General features: G+C 52.3%; 1 protein-coding gene across 1 annotated transcript in view; it reads left to right on the forward strand.

Annotated features, from left to right (window-relative positions):
* Positions 1–701: 701 nt before the first annotated feature.
* Positions 702–24,052, forward strand: part of DSCAM (DS cell adhesion molecule) — a 510,406-nt gene continuing 487,055 nt past the window's right edge. Inside the window, exon 1 of the mRNA XM_016121720.2 lies at positions 702–1,196. Within this exon, the coding sequence (XP_015977206.1) occupies positions 1,154–1,196 (43 nt within the window). The 5' untranslated portion in view covers positions 702–1,153. The remainder of the gene's footprint in view (positions 1,197–24,052) is intronic.

A 24,052-nucleotide genomic window follows, 5' to 3' on the forward strand; every position in this document is an offset into this window, starting at 1 on the left:
TAAAACGGGGTGCATCCAAGCCCTTTGGGTCATTATTTTGCACAGCGATGGAACATGGATGCACAAGCTTTTAAAACCTTTCATTTGAATATTTTTATGACTTCAAGAACCTTCCAGAACATGCAGGAAGTATTCTCATACTGGCTTTCCACAGTAATGTGGGAGGGGCTATATGTTTGGAATTACTCAAATTATCAGCAGTTTTGATCTTTTTTTTTTTTTTGCACCATTAATTAAAAATTAACCACAGAGATTTTCACCGGAGCAGCAAAGCCTGGGAAGCGTCATTCCCTCCAGGCAAACGAACTGGACTTTTATGACAGTCAGTAGGAAACCTGAATCCAGTTGCACGTTTTACTGAAGCTGCTAACATTGCATGGTCACCTCTGCTTAGCTGACAGCCTTCCGGAATAGTCACCCCTGGCCGTAGCTTATTTGCAACCGGCAAGAAAATAACTAAAAATAATCGGCTGTGGAAACGATTATTTAAGCCACTGAGAAATGCATTCTGATGACTGTGCGTGACGGCGCGGTGGCTGCGCTGTCGCCGGTCCTGCCTCCAGTTCGCCTCCAGTTCTCCGCGGCTGCTTTAAGACCGCAGAGCGCCCCGGCGGCCAGAGGCAGGGGAGGGGTCCCCGCTCGCCTCCGCCCGGCTGCTCGCTGCTCGCGCGCCCGCCCGCCCGCCCGCCCGCCTCGCAGGCAGGGAAGGTGAGCGCGGCAGCACTGTGACTCGGGCCGCAGGAGAGGAACGATGCGCCTGCCCGCCCGCCTGCTGCCTGGATGCGGAGGCTGAGGGCCGGCGCGCGGGAGGCCGCTTGCTGCGCAGTCGGGGCGCCGGGCGCCCGGGATGAGCTCACGCCCGCGGCGGCGGCTCCGTGCACCTGCCGACCTGCCGGCGGCCGCCTGAGCTGACGGCGCACCTGGGCTGCAGCGCGGCGGGCCCGCTCTGGCCGCGGCGTGGGGCGCGGCGCCCGGGAGCAGGTGCGCAGGAGCGCAGCGCGCGGCCAGCGCAGCCCTCGCCCCGGAGCCCGGCCGCAGCGGCGGCGGCGGGCGGGCGGCGGCCCCGGGGCAGGTGGCGAGCGAGCGGAGCCGGGCGGAGCGCGGGGGGCGAGGCCGGCGCGTCGCTCGCGGGAGGCCGGGGAGCAGCAGGGGCATGTGGATACTGGCCCTCTCCTTGTTCCAGAGCTTCGCGAATGGTGAGCCTTTGGGTCTGCGACGAACGCATTGCTTGTATGGACCGGAGTGCGGGGGGACGGGCTGCATGAAGGCTTTCCTGTCTCCCCCACATCTGGGCTCACGTTTCCATGCTCTCATCTGTTCTTTTTATTTTATTTTATTTTATTTTTTATTTTTTTTTAAGATTATTTTTTATTTCTTTCGGGAAGAGAGGAGGCAACGAAGAGAGGCTGGGGGGTTGAAATCGCCCTGCAGTCATTTAGAGGCGCTAACCTAGCAAAGTGACAGCTCGGAGCTAACTCCAGGACTAGGTGGCTACCTCATTCGGGATAAACCCGGAGTGCTGAGGGGAGGAGGGGCGGGGAGATGGGCACTTTGACACATTGCAGCCTCGAAGGGGAAGACGGGAGGTGAGGCTCCGAGTGCAGGCAGGTGGAGGGGTCAGTTAGGAGCCTTCGCCTTCAGGTTCAAAGCTTGACGAGCATTTAAAACCTGTGCTTTAATTCTGCCGTAATTCGTCCCCGGCGGCAGTGCAGGCTTTAAGAAAGATCTGTGTCCCCCCCCCCCACCCCCCCACCCCCCACCCCGCCTTCTTGGGACTACACTGTCCTCGCAGGCGTTTATGTAAAAATATGCACTCATAAGCATTACATCATCTGAAATGTGGACACGGTTTTAAAAACACCTGCATGGTTGTAAAAATGAAATCGGTGAATATTGTAAACACCCTGCTTTCCTCATGCCCGTCCAGCGTTGCGTTTTGAAATGCTTCCTTCCTGGGCATTTGAAGAGCTACTGCTCTTGACTAGATCAGACCCAATTAGTAAGTGTGGCTGCACCTCGGCGGCCTGTCGCCACGTAAATATGAACTTCCATGTATGAACGGCTCCCTCTTATTTGAGAAGAGGAGGAAATTGTCATCATCTGGCAGTGCCCGGGATTAGCTACAGTGTCAATTCCCATTTCAAATTTTGGAACGCAATCTGCGTCAAATGTATGACTTGCTGACAGTTAAAATTAAAGCCTTAAGCAGAATCCCCTACCCAGCAGGGGTGGGGGGAGAGCAAGAGAGAGAGAGAGAGAGAGAGAGAGAGAGAGAGAGAGAGAGAGAGAGAGAGAGAGAGAGAGGAGGGAGAGGAGGGGGGGGAGAGAAAGAGAGAGAGAGAGAGGGAGAGGAAATCTCGCCCTTGTGAGAAAATACCAGAAGCCCAGGGGAAGCTACAAGGTTCCCCGAGGTTAGCTGCATAGGAGTATGTTTTCTTTGCCTGTCTGGATAGTACTTAAAGAATCAGCACACCAAGAGGACAGAGGAAACACATATACTTTGTCACATTAGGAAAAAAAAAAAGGATAACGAAGAAAAGGGAGCGTGGTAGGAAGGAGCTCCTGAAGTTGCCAGTGTGATGGGACCGTGCTCTCTAACAGACCCGAAGGCGAAGTGTTCGACACTTCCGTTTGGAGATGTCCCAGCAGGCGAGAACTGCAACAGGTTCTGACATGACGCCCGTCTTCCCCAGAGGGCACCGTGCCGCTTCCGCAGCCTCCTGGGAATTTATCTTGGGGTGGATCAGCTTCGGCTGCTGCGGGGTGGGCGCTGGACCGGAAGTCGGCCCTTTATGCCTCTCTGCTGGTGCAAACTTACAGGAAACGTAGAATCGCTCACATACGTGTCCCAGTGACACAAAGCCTTGGCGGCCTGTCTCACCCATCAGCGTGGCATCTCCCCCAGACTCCTGGGAAAGGCCTGGGTTCCAGGGAGAAATAAAAACTTCCATCCCCTTGGGAAGTCTGGATTTCAGGACGGTGATAGAGGCCGTGCTTCTGACTGTCCGTCGGTCAGCGCCTCTCCCCACCTCTCCGTTAAAGATGGCAAGAAGGCGATGGGAGAATTTCTGATACAGTCTCTGGCACGGAGAGACTGTAGATATGTGTGGCTTCGAAAATGGTACTAAAATAATCATCGAAGAATCATAGATAGTGAGAAAATTGTATAAAGCCTCAAATATTCCACTACATGGAAAATATATGCGAAGTCTATGTACATGTAGGTAGAGCAAGTCCTGTGAGCATTACCTTCTTTAACCTTTTTCAAGACGTTTAAAGTTGACAATCACCATTATTGGTACCGTAATGAATACATACATTTCCTAGTATGAGATATAGACCATACATGCAAATGAATATTTTACATTGCTGTGTAAAGTGTTCTGATCCTATCTATGGGACTCTCTTATGTAAAAATGTCTCTCTTTATATGATCAAGCATTAAAAAAAAAAAGCCTAATTGTAGGACACTAAGCCCTTTCATTTTTTTTTTGGGGGGGGGAGAGGAAGGGAGGTAGCTTTAAAGAGTTTTTCAATGAATAATGTTCAGTGTTCAATGCATACTGTGCGAAGGATCATAAAATACATAGTCATATCCAAAACAAAATGAGTCCTGTTTGAATGTTGCCTGTTCATAGGACCATATGTCAAAAATGTGAAATTAAATGGTTCTTACCTATCGAAATGAGACTTTTAAAAAAGGGAGAAGTATATATTTTTCAATAACTACCTTAATTTAGAAAAATTCCCAAATGCCTGTGATAAAAGACCTGTGAATTCTAATACTTATATTGATTCCAGCTAGGCCTCAAATATCAAAATGTCTGACCAAATTTTAAAAAATTCTATTTGTAAAATATGCAGTTTGATATGTTGGGATGCTCACAAAATAAGACGCCCGTGATATATCTGCATTTTATCAGTAGACAGCAGATGGAACGGGATTTACATTTATTTCTTCATAAAAGCATGGCTGCTAGACAGGCTGCAGGCAGTATTTTAGGTTAAAAAAAAAAAGAGAAGTCCGTCAAGGGTTAAACCCTTGAATGAATTACCTCACCTGATCAGGTGCAGTCATCACGTTTGCAGCGGTCAACCTGTTCTGCAGTGTTCCAGAAATACTCACAGGAGACCTTCGGTAAGGGCGCCAGGCGACGGGGTCCATGCTGGAGCACACGCACGTCCACGCGTGCCCCTCCGTGTCTCCCCGGGGCAGCGTCGTGCTGCGTCGTGGGCTGGCACCATTTCTCTTGGTGTTAACCCCAGGGAGCACGTTCTGGTTCAGGGTTCTTGCCGGAAGCCGAGGTGGGCCTCCGGATGAGCAGGATGAACACCGAGCAGGGCTACCGTCCATGCCCGGCCTTGTATCCATGCATCTCTGTTTTAGGCACACGCGTGTGTGCCTGATGTCGCCTTCGCCCGAGCTAGGGAGCTGGCACTTTGCTGTTTTGCTGTTCTCGAGGAGCTTGTGAAATTGGGAGAGGGTGTGGTGGTAGGAGAGAGGGGGGTGCTGGTCGGGAGAAAGTGGGGTGAACAGCGTGTTTCAGGCGTCACCGTTCATCCTGACCAGGAATCGCAGGCCACGAACTCGGCATTTTATTTAAATTTAGGAGCAGACCCTCGTGAGCACCAGTGGACTTTCAGAGCTTGTAAGAGGATTTTTCTTTAGTTCGTGTAAATGTATGGATGTAGAGATCGTGATCAGGTGCATCAGTCCAGGCCCCCCCCCCTCCCCTCCCCGCCCCTCCCTCCCCTCCCCGTCCCTCCCGCCCCTCCCCATTGATGAAGCAGATTCAAATCTGACCCCAGAATTGCAGGGCTCATCGAAAATTTCTGGGACTCCCCGGCTGTTTGCCCCTCCAAAATGCTCTCTGTAGGAAAACAAAATGCCAGGCCGACCTTTAATAAATGCCAGCCGATGCTTCCTCGCTCCTGATTGTTTCCTGGATGCCACTTTGGGGTGACTACGGTTCACTGCTGCCCCTCTCCCCCACCCCGGGGTGGGGTCAGTGACTCCGTGGGCAGAGCTGGTGCAATCCAGGATGCTCATCGGGGACATAATTTTTGATGCAAAAAAAAAAAAAAAAAAAAGCTCATCTAAATCCCTGATTCCTGGGCTTTCGTGTAGCTGTCAAAGCGTTTTATCCTTGACGTGGCCGGGATGAGGTGTAATGAGTATTTCCTAAGGTGACTCAATGCGGTGAGGTGAGCGTGGACACTCGATGTGAAGGAGGTGGGGGAGGGAGAGGGAGGGAGCCCGGGAAGGTTATTGTACAACCCGAGACCAGTGAACACCACAGGAGACTGGAAATTTACGTTTGAAAAATACAAGGATGGAGGTCTCAGCAGATGCATTAACAAAATCCATGGCATCCTCACTCCACGGAGCGGGTGGAATTCTGCAGCCGAGGTTATGCCTGCGCCTCATTCATAATGAACAGGCCTGGGGAATCACGCACTCTGCGTGAGGCGAGGCCGGGCATGGAGGAGGAGGGTCTTCGGAGACCAGCCCCCCCATTCTCTCGCGAGCACCTGCAGAGCAGGCGGGGGCCGCAGGGCGGCTGCGTGCAGACCCCCGCGTCCGGGCGTGTCCTCGGCGGCGGCGCTGAAGTGCGCGCTGGCTCTTGGTGACCGGCTCCATCAGCCGGCCTGGGAGATGGTGAGGTGCTGCTACCTGCATGTCAATTGTGTCCCTGCCATAGGACACTAGTGGGCGGCAAACCTCAGCAGACTGCTGCGCGCAGCCAGCCTTCGGCAGAGCGGCCGCCGCAGCCTCTGAGGGGCAGATGCTACGTGCCCGGGGCCGCAAGCGCTTGTTCCTCCCCCGGTTTCTCAAGTTCGCGGGGTCCGGACCCCCCTGTCAGGGCGTTCATTCCGACGGGAGTAATGCGAGGGCCACGGCCGTCTTTGTCGCCCACATTACACAGGAGGACCGCGTTCAGGAGAGATTCTGAAATCTAGAAGGTGCACAGAAGGGCAAAGGGGGCGGGTGTCTGGGCGCCGGTGGGCCCGCTGCGGGCGCCCTCGCACACCCCCTTGCAGCCCGGCTGGGGAGCCCTGCGGGGCGGGAGTGCGTCTCCCCTCGGGGGTGGCAGCTCCAGCCCCGCGCCTGATTGGCTGACCTTCCAATGTCATTCCAGGAGGCGCAGCTTGCCTTTGCTCCCGCTGGTGGTTACAGGGTGAGGCTGATGCTCAGCTCCGCTGTGGCCGTCAATCTCCAGGCCTCTGCGCAGAGCTCAGGGGGCCGGGGTCCCCTCCCGGGCCGGGCTGCACCTGTGCAACGCGACCACTCGTTAACCCTTCGCGTTCCAGAGAGCTGGGCACAGAAGTTCTCATCTGTCTCGGCCCCTCCCCTCACTATATTTTAATTTTTTTTCCTTTCATGTTTTGAAAATGTGAGAAAATTCGAAGTTGCATTTCCTTCCCCGCATTTATGGGTTAAGATAAGATGGAGAACGGGAGATTCCAGCAAGCCGAAGTGTGCCCGCTGTGCGGCTGTGAACTCCCGGGGTGCAGCCCACCGGGCGCCTTCCGCGGGTCACGCGCCATCCGCCGAGGTGGCGGAAGGGCAGGACCGTGGGGCAGCGCACAGTGTCGCCTCCTGGTTCCAAGGTTAGGTAGCTTCTGCCCAGGATGTGGGGGAGGGCCGGTTCCCGGACCTGCTCCTCCAAATTCGAGTCCTGCCTGGTCCTCTGGCCTAAAACCGGGCGTGTGCCCCGGGGCGGTGTCTGGGTGTCTGCGGCTCTGCTCGGGGCTCATTGGGTTAGAGACTGCCTCACTCCCTGGACAGGAAGGTCCACAGGTGCAGCTCCTCCTGATGCCCGAGTGTGCCCTTACACACGCACGTGCAGAGCGCACGTGAGGAGGAGGGGGCCTCCGGGGCTAAGCGGCCGGCTGAGCAGGGACCAAAGATGCATGAGGCCTTCGTCCCCTGTCCATCCCCTGCCTCCGTCTTCCCCTTTCTTGCCGACTCCGGGCAGTCTCCTCCCGGCCCCCATCTCTACCTCCCTGTGTGTAAGACACCCCTAGGCTGCCGCATGGATTCCTTGGCCCCTGCCACCTCGTTCTGTCTGACGGACTGACGCCATGGCCGGAATGGCATTTATTTTCCAGAACTGCTCCCGGCGCATTTTCTTCTCTGTTCCAGAACAAGGTCACCTTTGGAATATGCAGTGGGACTTCATCACAGCCCCATCGCGGGATGTGGTTGTTTTAGGGGCTCTTCCTCTGTGGGGTGGGTCAAAGGTCCGGGAAAGGAAGTTCATGACGCCGGGGTCCCGTGTTCTCAAGCGTAGGGTGCGACGGGGCGGGGTTCACACTCCTAACGTCCTGCCTGGTTCTGAGCTCCCGTCAGGAACATCAAACCCACATATCTGTTTTCCTGGAGGTTCCTGGGAATTCGTTTCTTTATCAAAAAGTCACCCAGAACATCACAACAAAGCTCACATCTTCGGCCTGAATCACCTTAAAGAAAGCACGCTATCTTCTTAAGTATCCTATTGATTTATGGGTTTCTCATCATTACCTTTGTTTCTTATTTTGCTGCAGAACCCAATGTAAGAGTTGATTCCTTCATCGAAGGAACATGAAAAGAATATGTTTCCATCACTGTTAAAATTTTGATTGTTATTCGAAAACAAGAACCCATTAGGTGTTTCGCAGCCTACAATACTTATCTTTTGATATTTGGATATCTGTATTTGTTGTATGTTGATCAATCCTTATGATTTTTTTTTTTTAAAAACATCATTGAATTGGATTAATTTTTGGTCGTTAAGCCCCGGATTATGTAAATATCTATCGCGGTTTAACAGTGACGGGTGAATGGGGCCGACAAGATGTATGACGTGTAGAGAAGGGAAGCGGCTACTACACAGAGAGACAGAATGACGGGGATTGATGAATCTCGCCGGCATCTCTGCTGAGTTATTTTTACGCAGAAGACAGTGAGTAAGACTTAAGAGTGAGCAAGCAATCCTATTTATAGAAAGCCGGCTTTACATGCAGCGGCTGAGCGAGGAAAGAAAGAACTGAAAACGCGAGAGATCGCCTCCACACTACACGCTGGTTTCCCCTGACTTCCCGGCACCTTACAGAATTTCCAGGGGCGGAAAAAAAAAAGCATAGCGACTCTTGCCGAAATATTGAGAGAGCACTTTGACTCTGCAGAACATTCTAGAGGGGTTTAAGTCCGCATCGGTCTTGGGTGGCAGGGGACGGCAGGGAGCCAATATGTATGTTATTTGAAAACTGTACCGGGGGAAGGGAGGATTTCGAATTCGCGGCGCTGAGACAGGCATTTATCTGACGATGTGTTGTTTTTCTGGCAGGCGTTTAAGAGCAGAGATGGGGGGGCAGAAGCCACGCGCGTGTTCATAGCAAGAGCGATTGCTGGGCGAAGCTTTCCCATGTGGGGTTGTCGTGATCATGGCAGCTCCCTCGGTGTTAACCGGATATTAAATTCCGGACATTCAGATTGTGGTCTATGCTCTTCTCATTGGTTGTTCATGTGGGGCAGGTGATGTCACCACCGGCTGACATAAATGTTACCAGACAAAGAAAAAAGAACACGGATAATAACCGGTCTGTAGTTAACCCGAGTCATTTGCAATAATTTGCTCTTAAAATAGTCTCCTTCGTAGGACTGTGTCTGTTCCTCGCTAACATTTGGTTTTTCTAGTTCCAAGTGGGCTGCATTTTCTATTAAGAGTGAATTTGTGTGGAAATACTGCTGGTTTATAGGTTGGAAATCTGGACGAAAGCCAGTCCTGACCTACCCCCAGCATGGTGCTGTGACAAGCATTTGCCTTTTACTGTATGAAGAACCGTCTGTGGAATGGGTCGTTTAGTAGTCATTCTTCCTAGACTGGGGCATGGGCATGTTCGATAAGGTGGCAGAAAGAGATTTTAACTCACGAATTACCAGTGTGATTCATATGAGCCTTGCCTCTTTTAATATTAAAATGAGGAACCAGGAAATAATTTTAAGCTTGGTTTTACACAGAATTTAAGCAATTCTTCTTGTCCACTGTGCGTAAATACAGTGAAAATTTATAGTTCTTTGTAGATAGCCAGACTCTCAAATTACTGGATGCTTTTGCCAAACAACGGTGGCGATGACTTCCCCAGTGGAGCTTGATGGCCTCAGAGGCCCCGGGTGTCTTCTGCAGCGTTGTGGGACCGCCACAGTGAGCGCATTGAGCTGGGGTTAGGACCAGCTGACTGAGTCCCCTCGGGTAGACAGGATGCCACATCCTGAGGGGCCATGCCATTTGAAATGGCCGATGGCAGTAGAGACCTTTACCACTGATCCCTTCTTATTCTGAGTAAAGCATCGCTGTTCTCATGAGTCCTGTTTTTACACTCATCTCACGAACTTTCTACTCTTCTATCATAGGGCACAGTCTGAAGGTAATTAGAGCCACTGCAGTTCTATGTGATTTTTAATTTTATCCCCTTGCCCCCCCCCACCCTTTTCCTCTGTAAAGGACCAGAGCTGTGTTGTGGAAATTTTGGGGCAAACATTCTTTCTCATCAGAGAAACTGCAGATTCTGATCTTCTCTCTGCAGTACCCCAGTGTGGCAGGATTTGGTCTTGGGTTCCCATAGGACACAGAAAACCCCAAACCCCAGTCTGCGTAATTACAGGGTTTATTTCTTCGTATCAGCTGTAAGCATTTTTAGTAACTGATTTGTAGCTGCCGGGGTGGGAATAAAAATGCTTCGTGGTGCCGAACGTGAGGCCGCGGGGATGAGCGGGGACCCCCGTCAGCGACTGCTCCTGCTCCTGGGATGGGCACCTCGACAGCGCGGAGAGGGTGCTGTGACCATTTTAGCGCCCCCAGGGGGACCTCGTCATTGCCGGTTCCTGCGAAAGGCGGCCATGTGTCTAGTCTGTTGGCCGGTGAAAAGGAAATTTTGTAAAAAAAAAAATGTGAAACGCTCTTTGAAGAACAGAATTTTTTTTTTCATGAATTATTCAGGTTGGTACAACCCAAGCGAGTGGTCTCCGCCTGGAACCTTGACCTGGCGGCTACTTCCCAGACCTGGGCCTGCGTGCGATGACTCACCCGGATCGATAGCCCTTAAATCTTTGGTGGCCCCCGTTTCACACGCGATAGGCTGGACGGATATTTATGCAGAAACCCAGGTAGACCGATTTCAGCCTCGAGGCGATCTTGACATTGGTTTTGGGTAATTGCTCTCATCAGCAGGCGGTTCAGGTGTGCCTCATGGGATCCCCTGTCACCAGCTGCTGGGGACCCTCCCTCTCCCACCCACCCGCCTTGCCCCATCGCCCACTGCTGAGGATGGGAGGGTGATGACATGCTGTCGGCTTCTGTACTATCGGGGCCCGCGCCAGCCCCCCTCTGCACAGCAGGGCCGCGGGGGCGCAGGAAGCCGGGTGCGGGCCGCCTCCGGGCCACAGTCCGAGGCCGCCTCGAGCCCTGCTCTAGTTTACGTGCCTCTGTCTGGACCTTCCCGGGTGAGGACCAGCTCCCAGGTGGGCCGGGTCAGAGGGAGAAGTTACGGACATTGTCTAGGGAGCTTTTCCGCTCCCGCGCCCCCCGCCCCACTCCCGTTGGAGATTCCGATGCCTGCACTGTCAGGTCTGATTCGGATGTGGACCTCCGTCACCTTCTCCCCGGTCTGATTCGGATGTGGACCTTCGTCACCTTCTCCTTACCCTGACAGCGGCCTCTCCACTTGACGCTTTGTAAGGCCCCCGGATCGTGTGTGTAGTTTGTTACGTGATTTCTCAGCTCTGACTACGGACAAGTCTGGCTCTGCAGCTCCGGGGCACGCATGGCCCAGGTGTCCGCGTTACCGTTCCCAGCCAGGTGGCCCATGACTCACCTGTGCAATAACATCCACTCAGAAAGGGTCGGCCCGGCCCCTGTCTGAGGTAGACGTCAGACGCTAGCCAGAAAGTCAACCCAATAAAGTTTTGAGTGGCCCCCAAAGCACTATTAGGCAGCTCTGCATTGAGTAGTGATTTATTTGGGTTTTGTATGTGTGAGGTCAGGCAGATTTGGGGAGAGTTGGCAATAGGGCCTGGTAACAGGGAAGACCCTGAGTGGGGAGAGGGGGCTTACACTAGGGGCACCTCTAATTTGGAAGCTAGTAGCTTGAGAATCATTTACATACATATTGGCATCTAAACAAATAAGTGTATATAGGTAGGTGTGTGTGTGTGTGTGTGTGTGAGTGTGTGTCATTTTTTAGATTGTCGCGGCATCTTTGACTCCCAGGTTAATCGCTAGCTAGTGGACTGGATTCCGTCGTGTGTTCTCACGTGGACCCCTTTGCTATCAGCCCTGTCCTGGCGGAGAAGCCCTTTGCAACTTAAACGAGGCCACATGGCTCCAAGCTGGAGGGCGACGGTGGGAAACCGTTTGGGTCCCTGTGTTGCGTGAGCTTAAGAGACGAGCTCGGGCAGATGAGACAGGACAGGAAACGCGAAGGGTTTGCAGCCCGAGGCGCGCTTCGACGCCCCGGCTTCTGCAGACGGGCCTTGGCTCACATCGAGGCGCGAGCTCCTCACGTCGCCGCATCCTAGGTGACTGGCGGTCATTTGCTCTTTTAGATTTTCTTGGCCTCTGCTCCCTTCTGGTAGGCGAATGACCCCCAGTTCACCGCTTCTATCACACTAAGCATGTGCCGTGAAAAGAGAAAGTGGTGTGTAAGGACATATGTGCGTTTTAAACCCTGTCGCATATATGATAAAATTGAGGACGGTTATTAGTGGCAGAACGAGCCTTTCAAAACACCGTGTCCTTGATTTTTGAACTAAAATAGACTCGAATGTGTGCTGCGGAGAGGCCTAAATTCAGAACCTTAAAAATAATCATTTCGTGTCCTGAGATCTTATTTTAGATCCTATTAAAAATAACTTCTCCTCCTGGCATCTTAAACAAGTTTGCTGTTATAAGGCTTCGGAGGTCTTATTGTGATTGACGATGGGCATTATCTTTCTGGGCGGCGGTTTCGGTTTTTAGCTTTAGGAGAAAATGGCACAGAAGGCCTTGCAGGCCAGAGAAACGTGGCTTCTGCTTTCTCGTGAGTACACGAGTTGGAGAGGCGCAGTTTCTCTGCAGTGGCCCCCACAGCCGCGTCCCTCGCAAAGCGGGGGAGGACGCCGTGTCGAGCAGTCACAGGCTCTTCCAAGGGACTTTGCAGAAGAGAAGAAGGCGCCCGCTGAAAGTAGCTCCCGACCCGTCTCTGATTCAGTCCCCACGGCCTCCCCACCACCGCGCGGACTGCCCCCTTTTAAATTTCCAGCAGAGCAGGCCTACGTGTTTCCATCACCACGTCCGGCAACCTGGGACGGACCCGTGGGTCATCGCAAATGCTCCAACTCGTCCCTTAGAAGACATGAGAATGAGCGAAGGCGTGCCCCAGGCTTACGATTAGAACAGACCGCCCTGACCCGCAGCGAATATTTACCACGTACCTTACTTCATCAGGGCTGAGCGTTTTCCCTTAGGCCCGTAAGCGTGGATGTCAGCAGGCGCTGTCGTGCTGACGGCCGAGGCGCGGGGCGCGGCGTCTGCGGGAAACCGAGGGGCTTGCGGGCCGCGGTCTCTCGTCATCGGCATCGTTCGCATCTTTCTCTCCTTCCTTGGAACCTGGGAGCTAAACTCAGGGCCGAGGTGCACACAGCGAGAGCGCAGACAGGGACGATTCCCTGGGGTCTGAGGCCTCCGCCGCTTCTAGGAAGTCTCCGCCGTTGGCTGTGTCCCTCTCGAGGTCTCCGAATGGGGAGAAGGGGTATTTAATTATTTTTTTTCCTGAAGTGCAGAAGCTTGGGTGACGTGGGGTATTATAACGCTCTAAAGAGAGCCACGAGATGTACAGCAAATTTAGCGAAACTCTATGGAACTTACTTTAGGCTTATTATTTTTGGCAGGTATTTGAGGCTTATTATTGTTTTTGACAGGTGGGAAGAAAAGACTCCTCCCCTCTTTTTATGACTTGATCATTAAAAAAAAAAAAAAGGATGCTCCCGATAGATTTTTCTTCAGTTAAGTCAGTGGTTATAACCAAGAGCGGTTTCACTCCCAGGGGACGTTGGGCGACATGTGGAAAGATTTTTAGTTGTCACGATTCCGGGGAGGAGAGACAGTGACTGGCACCTAGTGGTCGGAGGCCAGGGGTGCATCTCAGCATCCCACGGTTCTGAGAACAGCGCCCGTGACAAACCGTTATTTGGTCCAAAGCGTCGATCGTGCCGAAGTCGAGAAACGCTCCGTCGAAGAATGTGTTCAGAGCCTCGTCGCCCCAATGTGTTATCAGTGTTACGCTTTTCCGGGGACGCTAGATCGATCTTGGGGAGGCAGCAAGAGGGAAGACGTTCTGAATCTCACTCATACGTCCTTCGGCTGCAGAAATCGCAGCTAGAAATGCTTGTCGTTGATCAAACTCTATTTGCAATTTTCTTTTTTTCATGAATAAAAAGAAAAAAAACAAACCAAATCTGTGTCCCTTCTCCTCAGTTACTAAGAACACAAATGCCAAGGTCTTCCTGGGTTCCTGGAGCCGCTTTCCCCAGGTGATTATGTTAATGGGTTTTAGATCAGGTGGTTAAATGATGATTTGACTAATCCCTGTGCTAAATGCTCTCGCTGTATTTTCTCCCTCCTGGCTACCTGGTGTCGGAAACACACTGCTCCGCGGGCTGGCACAGGCCTGTTCTTCCTGCAGACGTGGGTTTCTGTTTGCAAATCCTCTCTGTTGCCCAGGAGAAGGAAGCCGGGTATTTTTGTAACCTGTTCTCCCGGGCAAAGGCTGGACGGTAGAGGCCTCTGGGAAATGTGGAACCCAGGTGGAAAGCCGTGAGATTCAGAGAGAGGCTGGACGAGGAAGGAGCGGCCTCCGGGGGAGGAAGCTCAGTGCCCCACGTCCCCCCAAGCCTGTTTCTCTGGGAGAGGGACCTTCCTGTTTGCATTCCTGTCACTCTGAGAGTCACTGTCACGTACATGAGCATGAGCTGCTTGTGTCGGGAGGGGGCGGGGCAGCTGGGGTCCTGGGGTCCTGGAGAGGTGCTCTGTGTTTGTCGCAAGCCGTGTATCTTCTGAACAACGTAGCCCATCATTCTGCTTTTGTTTCTGTGGGGTTCGAATAGCATGGCCGAGGGCCTGGGTGTCCGTCACCGTTCTCATTTACTGAGTTCGCTTTTCCAGGCCGGTGCTCCAGTCCAGGTGATCTCGAGGTTTGTTGAGTTCAGATGCCGAGGAAATGCTTTCTGATTACGAAAGGTGAGCGTGTGTGGGCAAGAATGTGGGACGATACTGGCGGCCGCGTGGCCGGAAATGGGTTTCCGCCCTTCCCCCGGCGGTTACCGTGGGTCACCGCGTAGCTCGCCCGGCTTGGCGGTGATCCGGCTTTTCGCTCCACCCGTCGCTCTTTCCACCCTCCACGCTAGCATCGTGCATAGCTGCTTACCAGAAACGTGCCGAGGATATGCATGGATTTCTCCCTTTTCCCCAGGCCGTGGCTGCGTTTCGATCTATGGCGGTGCGGACGGGCTTTCTGTCTTTAGTCTCTCCTCATCGTTTTCATCTTTCCTCTCTCACTGGAACTTTAGGGGTCTTTCATGTAAGAATGGGCAGCAAATGAAACCATATATTCCTGCTCCCACGCACCTCATCCTAAGAACTGCTGGTCCCCCCCAAGCGAAGGTAATAGAGGGAGGAGCTGTCTGCCTGGATTCTCTCCCCACTCCGAAAATCGTGCGATGTCATCTGTAGGGATGAAAACCGCTTGGCTTTCTTTGAAGAAAGAAATCCTGCTTGCACTCCTTACCATAAAAAAATAAAAGGGTGAGAGTAAAAAGCAAATTCACATTTATGGGGTGTCCACAGTGCGTGGGCGCTTGGCTCACCATACTGCATGCTCTGGTTGTTATTATAATAATAGTGATGAGAATGTCAGCGGTAATGGCTGCCACCATTGATTGCTGGTTGTGAGGAGCCCCTTCAAGTGCTTATAGTATTTCCTGTAACGCTGGAGCCGGGAGGTTGGCAGTATCGTCATCACCTCTGCAACTAAGGTGAGGCTAAGTGATGTGTGATCTGTCACTCAGCTATTTGCTGGGAGAACGAGGCCTAGGCCCTCCTCCGTCTACAGACCCACTCCTCTCTCGGGCCTCCCTTCATCCTCAGACCGTTTAATCTCAGTTTTACAGATTAGGAGGCCAGGGCTTTGTGGTCAAGCGGGAGCTATGAGTCAAGGGCTTTTTTTTTTTTTTTTCTCTTCATAGCGTGAGGGCCCCCAAACCTTTCAAGCGAAGCCACATGGATTCATTCAACGTCTTTCAAATTTGAACGTGATTATGGTAAATTTGCTTCAAAGGTGGGCGAGAAAGACCTGTTTCGAGAGAGTGGAGTATCGATTTTTATGAATTAGTGTATAAACAGGCAAGATTCATTTACCTTTCCTTGTCGACCCCATTCACTTCCTGGAGTCAGTCAGGTGAGGCAGAGACAGTGAATTAACTTGTATCCGTTCCAGTTGTTGGACTATGTTGTGATAGTGCGTCCTATTGTTAGTGTGCTCGAGAGTGACGTTGCAGCAGTGGTGACATTTATATCGCGTCCACGTCCCGTGATGGGATCCTTTCTAAGCCCGAAGTTCAAGTTACCTCTCTTTCTTTAAGTATACTTAAAAACCTTTCCTTTGTTCTGAACTGACCATCGATTTTTCTCAAAGCCAGAATATTAGAATAAAAATATTTTTCGAAATTAGTAATCGGAGACTGAAATTGAATGTGAGTGTTGCACCGGTCAGGGCTTTTACGAAAAAAAGACACCAGTCGGTTTCGTTGGTACGAGTCCAAATCTCACCACCGCCGCTGACTTATTTTACGGTGGTGTCCACGCACACGTATCAGGAAGAGTTTAGACAATCCTACCTGGAAAGTCTCACCGACGGAACCCGAATGAAAGTTTTCATCATCAGTAAGATAATATGTGTGAGCATGTGCGTGTGCGAGCGTGAGTGTGAGCACACACATATGAGCGTGCTGTGGTGACATTCTTATTGTTCTCCGACATTTAGTTAACTTTCACACCGGTTGCTCGCACGCGACCCTTTTGCCTTCCGTGGAGTAGAGGATGCGCCATTGTCCAGATGGGATGAAAAGAGCCCAGCTCTGTCCGCGCTCAGAGCTGGAACGGCCGAGCTTCCCTTAGCTGGTGGCTGCACGGTGGCAGAGCTCAGTCGGTTGTCCCGGCGGCTTCCTCCCCTGCACGCGCTGCCTGGGGCTCGCTAGGGTGAGGCTCCGATGGAGTCATGCACTGGGTGCCCCGCTGGACCCCTATCCCGGAAGTCGCCTTCATTCCTGTCCAATCGGCCATATCATGGACGTTCGTGTGTGTCCCCACAGAGGGCCTGACTGCAGAGATACTAAAATACATCTAGTGTCCTTGCTACTGGCCAAGCAGCCTGGAGCTTAGGGCTGTGATAACGCCTACAGAGTCACCTTTTAGTGGAGTCATGAATGAGCCTATTTATAATAATCGCTAATTCTTATTGAGCTCTTGCTCTGAGCCAGAACCAGGGCTCAGTGCTTTATTGTATCATCTCATTTAACGCTCAAACAAGCCTTTGAGATATTGACTCCTGCGATCCTCATTTTATACTTGAGCGGAATCAAGGCTTAGGATGGTGAAGTGACTTCTCTAAAGTTATACGTGCAGCTGGTAGGGAGGGACTTGAACCTGGACAGTCCAGCTCCAGGACTGCACTGGACCATCAGGTTACCCTCATCAGTTAACGAGCTGCTGATATTTGGTCCGGTCCTGGGCTCACTCGGTATTTTATGTGGCAGTTCTTGCCCGGAGACCTGGAGGCATCAGTTATGCTGGGGGTGGGGGGTCGGGCCGGGCTGGGGAGCAAGCATCGCTCTCTGTAGTTTCCTGAGGAAAGACCCTTGAGAAGTGAGGCCTCATGGGCACAGTTTAGGACTTTCGGAGTTTGCTTGTTTTAATCACAACGTTTCAGGAATCTCCGCTCATTTCTGAGGTGGGATGCTTAGTCACCGAAATCCCGCCACGCCCGTGGTACCCGTCCCGTGCTGGCGACACACGTCCCCTCCACTTTCTGACATGCGGCAGTGCCCCTTGTCTTTCCATATTTATCTCCACGGCGTTTGGAGTAAACATCCACGCCCCCGAATGTCGGCGGACAGCGCTCGGGGGCTACGACCCGTAGTGATCTCGGAACCTCGTCCGGTGCATCGCGTGCCGCTGGCATTGCCGCACGCCTTCCCCCCAACATGCTTCTGCCCCGACCTCTTGCACCGGGCGCTGACGGCTACGCCGAGTCCCCGCGTGTCAGGGACCGCAGACCTCAGGACACACCGGCCACCGCAAAGGAGCCGCCGAACCGGACCGCAGACGCACCGCGCGCACCGCCATTGGGATCGGCCTCCCCTGAGGTCGCGACCTCACTCCCCAGCTGAGCCCTTAGCTCCGCCCTGTCCCTCAGGGCTGCCCCAGCGGCTCCCCGTTTCTGCGGAAAGGCAACATCACGCCTTCTCCTTCCTCCTCACACCCCACACTCGCCTTTCCAGACTCTCCACCGATGACCTCGCTTCTCTAACCAGGAACCCCAGAGAATCAAATGAGCTATTGGGGAGACCCCCTCGCCCCTCAGCACTCTCAGTTTATCCCTCCGTCAAGGTCTTGCCCCATTGTACTTGTTTCTTTTCATGCTGCTGGTGAGGGAGGGGTTCAGGTGTGGAGCGGACTGGCCACCGACACCTGACATCAGACAGTGAGATGCACAGCAGGTGTCTGGTCACATACACTCACAGCCCGGGGGAGGGCAGTGGCCACGTCATTCAGGGCCACATGGGGTTACAGTTGGAATGGAGTGGACAACCAGGAGGGGGGAGGTGACAGGGTCTGGTGACCAGACGGCGGGGAAGCCTCCGGTTCCCGCGGGAGTATGTAATGGTCTCGTTTGAATAGTTTCACAAGTCTGCAGGCTGGCAGGGTGGGAACCGACACCCGCTGCTCGGGGATAAGCAGGAACCCTGCCCGGTCCCTTGGAGAGTCATCTGGCTAGGGGACTTCCCGTGGGGGGCAGAAAACCAGTGGCTGGGCCAGGCGAGGCCCTTCCGATTTTGTCAGATGTCGAGGCGACACTCGGTATCGAGCCTTGACCCCAGGTGCTGCACCAGGACACCCCTGTCCCCTCCTCCCCCTGCAGCAGAAGCAAAGGCCTGTCCCCGCTGAAGATGGAATGCTCCGCGTGAGTCCAGAATTCCAGCACCGCCTGTCCCCTCGAGGACTTGGCCTTGGGATTTATTACGGGTCCTCTGGTTCTCCCGTCTCCGGGTAGCATACGAGGACGATGTCCTCTGTCCTGCGAGCACACAAACATGTGCTAACGAGCAAAGCCTCCCCCTCCCGCCGCCCCCTCTCTTACGTCTTCGTAGCAAAGCCGCCGGGAAGAGCCACGCGTACTGTGCTTCTCCAGCCGACCGAGGCGAAGGGTCCGTTTCTCGGTTTCCGGTGTCTCGCAGGTTGACGTGAGGTCCTGGCACACAGGATCCACATGCCACTCACTGCGTGGGTTCAGCGCGGCTCGGAGGTGAGAGCAGGGGCCACTGACCACACCGGCGGATGTCCACGGCATCGCGACTCCGTATGGGGCGCTCGCTTTTCTGCTTCACCTCTCGGGCTCTCGTAAATGCGCTCTGTTCTGCGTCTCCTTCACGACTCCGTTGAACCTGCTTTTGTCGTCACCACTGGTGACCTCCACGATTCTGGTCTTCATCTCGCCTGACCTCGCAGCGGCTCTCGACAGAGCAGGTCACTCTTTTCTTCTTGAAACGCCTCCCCGGCGTCCCGGGCACCGCTCACACCCTGGGTCTCCATCCCGGCTCACCGGTTTCTCCTCGTCGTCTTTGCCAACATCTCTCCAGTCGGACCCTCGGTGATGCAGAGCCTCGGGGCTCAGTCCCCGGCCCTCCTGTTCCCCCCTCTTCCCCTCTCCTCTCCTTCCTTTCCCATCTGCACTTAGTCTCTATGCGATTTAATTTAGGCTGAGGTGCTGAATACATGTGCATGCTGCTGGCTCCCACAGTCACATCTCTATCCTCGACTTTGCCTCTGAACTTGCGTTCGGGCCCTCGAATCCAGCTGCTTGCTCAACATCTCCCCTTAGCAATATTATAGGCATCTCAAACTCTAGCCTGTCTACGCCGATCTCCTGGGTATCTCTCCCCGCATCTGCTTCCACCCCAGGAACTTGGCGTGAGCGTTGAGCATCACTTCATCCAGTGCCCGGGGCGGAAGCTCTGTGGTCCTCCTGGACCGCTCTCTTTCCTTCCATCTTGCGTGCAGACCGCCCGCACACCCCGCGGCCTCCCCTTCGAGGACAGGGCCCTCTCCCTCTGCTACGTGAATTCGCGCTGTCTTCCTCAGTGCCTGGTCTCCGCTGTAGCCCGCCACCTGGTCTCACCACTTCCAGCAGCCAGAGGGACCTGCTTAAGCTGTGAACCAGCCCTTGTCGGTCCTCTGCTCAGAGCCTGCAGGGCTGTCCCATGATTCCTAATCACCCCAACAGACTTAAGAGAACCCAGACGCCTGCGCGGTCCAGACCCGGCTTCGGCTGGCGGAGCCCTGCGTCCTCGCCTGGCCTCGCGGGCCCTGTGGCTGTTTCCCCGACGTGCTGAGCTTGCCGGCCCGGCAGCTCTCTGTTCACGTGTTCTCGTCCCGGAGTGCCACGCTCCCCCTTTTCACTCCGTTCCGTTCTCTGCCCGAATGTCACCCCCTAAGACAGGGCTCCCAAGAGCACGTGATCTGGGAGACAGTGGCCTCCTGTACAACTCTGTTCCTCCTCACCGTGCTTCGTGCTTCCTTGCCGTAGCGGCGGGTGCCTGGATCCCAGACGCGTTTGCTTCTCGCCTGTCTGTTCCGCCTGCCTGCCGCGCTCATCTCTGCACGTCAAGCAGCTGGAAGGGTCACTTAGGACTTCGGGTGCCCCGTAAGTGCTGGCCGATTGGGTGACTGAATCACAGGGCTGTGGGGAGGCGGGTAACTGATGGGCCGGATGCCGTCGCTCTAGGATCCTGTTTTGTGCCGTACTTTTCCTGATGGGCGACAGCATCTCTCCATGCACCAGGAGTTTCTCCATGTGAAAGATCTGGACATGTATATTGATCAAAAGGTCAATGAGCATTATGCACTGGAATTTCCCATTCTGACCCATTCCTAGAAGCATAACAATAAAAATACCTCAATTTAAAAAAACTTGGTTGAATATCTATGTAGTTAAAGAAATGTTGTGCACATTTTGGGAAACACAAGGATATTTGGCTCAGCAACTTTCTAACAAATGTTTATTGAGCATCTGTCTCATGCACTAAACCACAAGCAGGGATTTTGTGTGGCCATCACCGTATCCTCAGATACCAGAACAGGGCCGGACACGCCGATTGCTCTGTAAACATTTGCTGAATGCATAAATGAGGGGAGATCATGCTACTGAGGACTGTTCAAGAAATAAGATCATTCCCTCCTTTATAGGTCATGGCAAAGCCTCAAGGAAGATAGGACAAGCTCCCGGCCGCACGAAGGCCGGAAATGGTAGTGGCTGCCATGTTGGATACACAGAAAAGGTTCTGCAGTGTTTGAAGGAGACACAGCTTCTGGTTAGCCGATTAAAAGGGGCTTCGAGGAGAAGGAGGGTTCAAAACTTGCCTTTTAAGGATGTCTGTGTTTTTGACGGGACAGGGTGGGTGGTGAAGGGATTGGCAGGAGGGCAGGTGAGAAGCAGGGATGTCCCAGATGTGTGTGGGGGGGCACACCTAGAAATGGGACCGAGAGCAGAATATGGAGGTTCGAATTCAAATTCCAGTGCTAATTTCATTTGAATTTCAGGTTTCTGTGTTCAGAGCGTAATCTCGGAGTCACGTGGTGCCGAGGAATGCCAGCCGGGGGGAGAGAGCTGATGGGTGGGTGACCCGGTGCGGGAAGGGTGCTGCAGGAAGGAGGCGGTCTGCCACTCGGGCGGCAGTGGGTGGCGGGGATGAGGGCGGGGTGAAGAGGGAGCTCAGCGGGGAAAATCCAAGCTCGACTGCTAGTAAAGTCAGGTCTAGATGCCCCCACGAGAGCACCCCATGCCGTGGATTCACTGGGAGGCGGGAGGCACGAATAGGTCGGTAGCCTTAGGTGCTTAATTATTACCTACGCTGCTACGTATTTTTTTTGACTCTGTGAAATTGGCCGGCCGCAAACTGTGTGACAGAATGGAACCCTCAGTGGGGGAGGGGGCGGGGGTTAGCCCCAGGGAAAAGCCATCCTGTGATTCAGTCATCACAGCCTGGCCCGAGAGATGCTGAAAGCTGGGCTGTGGTCGGTGCAGATCAGAGGGCACACCCCGAGGGATAACCAGTCCACTCCCGTCTCAGAACGATCAACCCTTTTCACGTCTTCTAGTTTTCATATTTCTCTGGAAACTAAAGCATGCAAACACCGATAGGGAGTTTGGGTTAAGGTTCCACTGCGGCACTCACCGTCTATCATTCTCTAGAGAATTGATTTAAATTTTGGTTCCCTTGGATATGAACCCGTTTGGGTTACAGGTCACCAGAGAGGGAAAGGTTCATCACATGAAAATTTATAATTTTGGTCATGCAAAGTAACTAAATTATCCTCAAGATACTCCAGTTTAAAACGTCACCTCCCAAACATTCATGTTCTTTTTTTTTTAGGCACTGTTCTCCATAGAAATCTATGGCATCATTAAAAAATATATATAAGTTAAAAACATTTATTCCATGTTGTGAGTTTCCAAAGTGTTTCTGCTCTCAAAATGAGCAGAAATCAACTTATTACAATTTCAACCTCAAAATACTGCACAATCCAGTTCATAGTCCACATTCATGGCCTCGTTTCGTGTTATGTGACTTACATGGTTTCTTTTATGATTTATTTTTTCATTTCTTTCTTTGTCTTTCTTTCTCCTCTCGCCTTCCATACTTGTTCATGCACACAATCTATGTGTCCTTAGATTAAGCATTATTTCTTATAAGAAGTTATTAAAAACTCTATTTACTGACAAAGAGTTGCATTTTCTGGAAAACCGAAACCTGTGATAAGGAGCAAAACAGACTGTGATGAACGGGCTTAACCTAAAATGGCCGATCGTCTGTAACAGAATATTGCTGATATTACTAATGACCGATTAGGAAACCAACAGAAACTCACGGGCAGGCGTTCTCAGAAGGAGAATGTTTCTTAATTAATCTGAAAATATTTATCATGCTTGCCATATGCCCTTGGGGAATACGGAATAAGGTAAGAAAAGTGTAAAGACGATTTCTGCCCTTCAAGAGTTGGCCATTTCGCTGTGAAATCACGGCATAAACAAGTACGGCGGAGCAAGATCTTTTCAAACCGAGGTGTTATAACCTAGTAAAATAAGGGAACAAGCTGGGTATTCCTATTTAGTCAGATTAAAAACTTAGTTGCTTGTGGTTCAGAAAAGACATTACATTTACAGGTGGGGCGAGAGCAAGCTTTGCTAGCTGGTCAGGGAAGGCGTCAGCAGAGTCCTACAAGGCCTGGGTCAGTGCTGGATGGCAATTCGAGAAGTGGGCGGGGTGTTGACAGCAGGGCGTGTGTGTGCGCGGGTGTGTGTGTGCGCGTGTGTGTTTGTGCGTGCATGTGCATGAGTGAGCAATGTGCACGTGGGGTGCAGGCTTGGAAGTTGAGGTGAGTACTGTGAATCTGGAGACTAATCCACGGGTCTGTAGGGGGCTGAGGAGCAAAATGTAGGCAGCAGCAAGAAGCTTTCGAGGGCTCTCGGAGCGAGGCCGTGTGGGGGAAATCCAGTTGCACATTGGAGCGTGGCGTTTAGAAGCGGAAGCACTTCTGTGGCATTCGCACTGCGGCAAACAGCAGGTGTAGCGGGGACAGTGATCACAGCTGTTTCAAACCCCAGCACTGGCTCTAGGTTTTTATAACCTGGAAAGTAGAGGGTTGTAGTCTATGGCAGGAGAAGACGAATGGAAGAAACACAATGGGAACAACCCAGCGAGTTACCAATGAAGAGATTTACGAAAGGTGAAACCGATGGCTCTCATCCTTCCGGTGGCAGCCGTGCATGAGGATTCCGTAATGCTCTAAAGCGTGCTGCACGAACCCCGATGCCCGTTCACGCGGGGAGGTCCACCTCGCAGGTAGAGTGGGCAAGGGTGACATCTGTGCTCAGATGGGTTGACCTGAAGAGGGTCCTCATCACCCTCCAGGGGACATGTCAGGAAAATACAGATTTTTAATTATTAATCGAAGTTACGACCTAGTCCAATTTAATCTTACCCGAGACATTCGCCTTAATCCTTTTAGTAAGCGAGCAAGAATTATATCTTAGTTCTCTGACTTCTAAACACATGCTGTCTTTTGGCTTTCCTATCCATCACATCTGTAAGTCCAAGCAATTTGCAACTGTTTTCTTTTCTATAAAGTAGACTTATGTGTCTTATTTCACATATTCCTTCTTAAGAGGAGAGAGAGAGAGAGAGTGAGAGAGAGAGAGAGAGAGAGAGAGAGAGAGAGAGAGAGTGTGTGTGTTTAAATGTCTACCATGGTGACACCTCGAATGGCTGCTTTGGAAAAATATTCTAGAAGTGGTATAAAGGAATGATGGAAAGTGGAAACACCTGAAGGAGAAAACTAAGCGAGGACATGGCTGTGATAACCAAGGACATGAGGAGAGGACCCCTGGATCGAGTAGATTACGGCAAGAGAGATAAAAGGATAAAATAAAAAATGTCCCAACCTCAAGGTAGAATGTTAAAAGTCAAAAATGAGAACGTGACAAAATCAAAATGGCGGAGATGTTTCAAGAAATCGGAAGAAATCTGTTTGCCATGGTTTGGTAAAGATAACGTGGTAAATTACCAGATATTCGATAGTAGATTTTAAAGCAAGTCACTGAGTTAAGGGCATACTAAAATATGATCTAGTATTATATGCTTGAGAAGTTATTGCTCAATAAAGACATTAATGCCCATATCACACTCAAACCTGGGCTC

This window comes from Rousettus aegyptiacus, unplaced genomic scaffold, assembly GCF_014176215.1.
Source record: "Rousettus aegyptiacus isolate mRouAeg1 unplaced genomic scaffold, mRouAeg1.p scaffold_m13_p_4, whole genome shotgun sequence".
Classification (NCBI taxonomy): domain Eukaryota; kingdom Metazoa; phylum Chordata; class Mammalia; order Chiroptera; family Pteropodidae; genus Rousettus; species Rousettus aegyptiacus.